This window comes from Cynocephalus volans, chromosome 8, assembly GCF_027409185.1.
Source record: "Cynocephalus volans isolate mCynVol1 chromosome 8, mCynVol1.pri, whole genome shotgun sequence".
NCBI lineage: Eukaryota > Metazoa > Chordata > Mammalia > Dermoptera > Cynocephalidae > Cynocephalus > Cynocephalus volans.
Genome location: NC_084467.1, coordinates 97,106,611 through 97,108,400, shown reverse-complemented (window position 1 = coordinate 97,108,400; position 1,790 = coordinate 97,106,611). Strand labels below are relative to the sequence as shown.

Here is a 1,790-nt window from a genome sequence, read left to right as displayed (position 1 = left end):
CCCCCTCCTACCTCTGCTGTGTCTGTTCTTTAAGGAAAGCTGTGGAAGCACAAGCAGGAGGACAGCAGGGACAGCCTTATCCAGAGGACAAGGGGCAGCTACCTGACATTCCTCTTCTCTTGGCTAGGGTGGGGTGGCACATGGGGGGCCTACATATTGGCGCCATGGGCTGAGGATGGAGGAAATTAAACTCACATTGTCCTTCTGCTCCAAAGGAGAAAGAAGGTCTGTCTAGAGCCATAGAGACTCCGGGCCATGGGGGTTGCTGACAGCAGGCAATCAGAACCCCTTCTGATAGTGGATAGTGATGGGGCTGAAATCATTCCACATTTCAGAGGGGGAACTCAGGCCCAAAAGGGAACAAAGGGGTCTAGAAACCCTCTAGCTGCTTTGGACGTTCAAAAAATGTGTGTGGACGTATCTACATCAGCAGGAAGTACTGAGAAAAGTCAGCAAGGAGCATGTAAGGATGAGGCCAGGAGAATTTTAGCATGCAAATGAGTAGGGTGGGCGGTTTACTGATCAGCCTCCACCTCCTCCTCCTTGTTGCAGGAGCTCTGAGGCCATAGCCTTGGGCTCCCTCTCTCCCTCCACGTGCTGCTCCTCTGCCAGTAGGTGCCGTGCCAGCTGCTCCAGGTCCTCCAGGCCTATCCTCTGCAGGCGCTCCTCATGCTCCTGCCTCAGCAGCTGCAACACTGCCTTGGCATCCTGTGGCCCAAAGTGTTTGGGTAGGACCTGGCCCAGCTGGTGCCACAGGGGCTGGGGCTGGTGGGCCTCCTTTAGCACCATCTCCTCAAGGGGCCGCATGATGACATTGATAGAGGCATTGGGCCCAATGTGGTAGTCTGAGAGGCACTTGTCATCGGCCAGAAGCTGGCCACGGAAGAGCAGGTGCTGCTGCTCCTCAGGCACCTGCAGCCGCTCAGAAACCAGCTTCTTCAGCGTTGCCACGCTCTCTTTCCCTGACACCTTCAGGCTGCATCTCCGGCCCAGGAGCAGCTTGACCGTGAGGAACATTGAGCCAAGAGTGGTATCAGGAGGGATCCATGCTCCAGGAGCTGCCCTGAAGATTAAGGGACCCTGCAGGAAAAGTTGGCTTCTCCCTATCAACAGAGGGCCAGTGGTCCCAAGAGGCAAGAGCCTAGCCCCAGCTGGCATCCATTGGCTATTGCACAGTGATGTCACAATGCTGTAGCAAGGCTCATTTCCAGAGCAGAACTGAAGGCACAGCAGAGGGTCATTTTGGGCACAGAGCATCCTTCCTCAGTGAAAGGAGAAAGGTGGGGAGAAGAGAAAAAAAGGAGGGCCAGGAAAAAAAATGTAGGAATAGGAAAAAGGAGAGTGGCGCTAGGGAAAGGGAGGGCTGGAAAGGACAGGGTAGCGTAAGGGGAATATCTGTTAAGACATTCAGCACGGGGCCGACCCGTGGCTCACTCGGGAGAGTGCGGTGCTGATAACACCAAGGCCCTGGGTTCGGATCCCATATATGGATGGCCGGTTCGCTCACTGGCTGAGTGTGGTGCTGACAACACCAAGTCAAGGGTTAAGATCCCCATACCGGTCATCTTTAAAAAAAAAAAAAAAAAAAAGACATTCAGCACGTGTATTGGGTGCCTTTTCCATGCAGTACCTGGACTTGAGGAGACAACTGTATCAAAACGGATAACTCCTGCCTTCATGAAGCTTTCAGACTAGTGAGCCAGCGAACACTGACCAAGGGTCTTCTTGTTGTCAAGCACTTACAAGCTCTCTTGGATTGGGTTTCCTAGAAGCAGACTCAGAGACAAGAA

The 1,790-nt window shown here is 53.6% G+C and overlaps 1 protein-coding gene across 1 annotated transcript; it reads right to left on the bottom strand.

Annotated features, from left to right (window-relative positions):
• Positions 1 to 522: 522 nt before the first annotated feature.
• On the bottom strand, positions 523 to 1,017 carry UBL4B (ubiquitin like 4B). Its single transcript, XM_063103804.1, has one exon. It carries the CDS (start codon positions 1,015 to 1,017, stop codon positions 523 to 525), a length of 495 nt encoding a protein of 164 aa, XP_062959874.1.
• Between the last annotated feature and the right edge of the window lie 773 nt (positions 1,018 to 1,790).

What these genes read in the sequence shown, in the direction of transcription:
- UBL4B (XM_063103804.1), bottom strand. Translation starts at nt 1,017, where the DNA reads ATGTTCCTCACGGTCAAGCTGCTCCTGGGCCGGAGATGCAGCCTGAAG.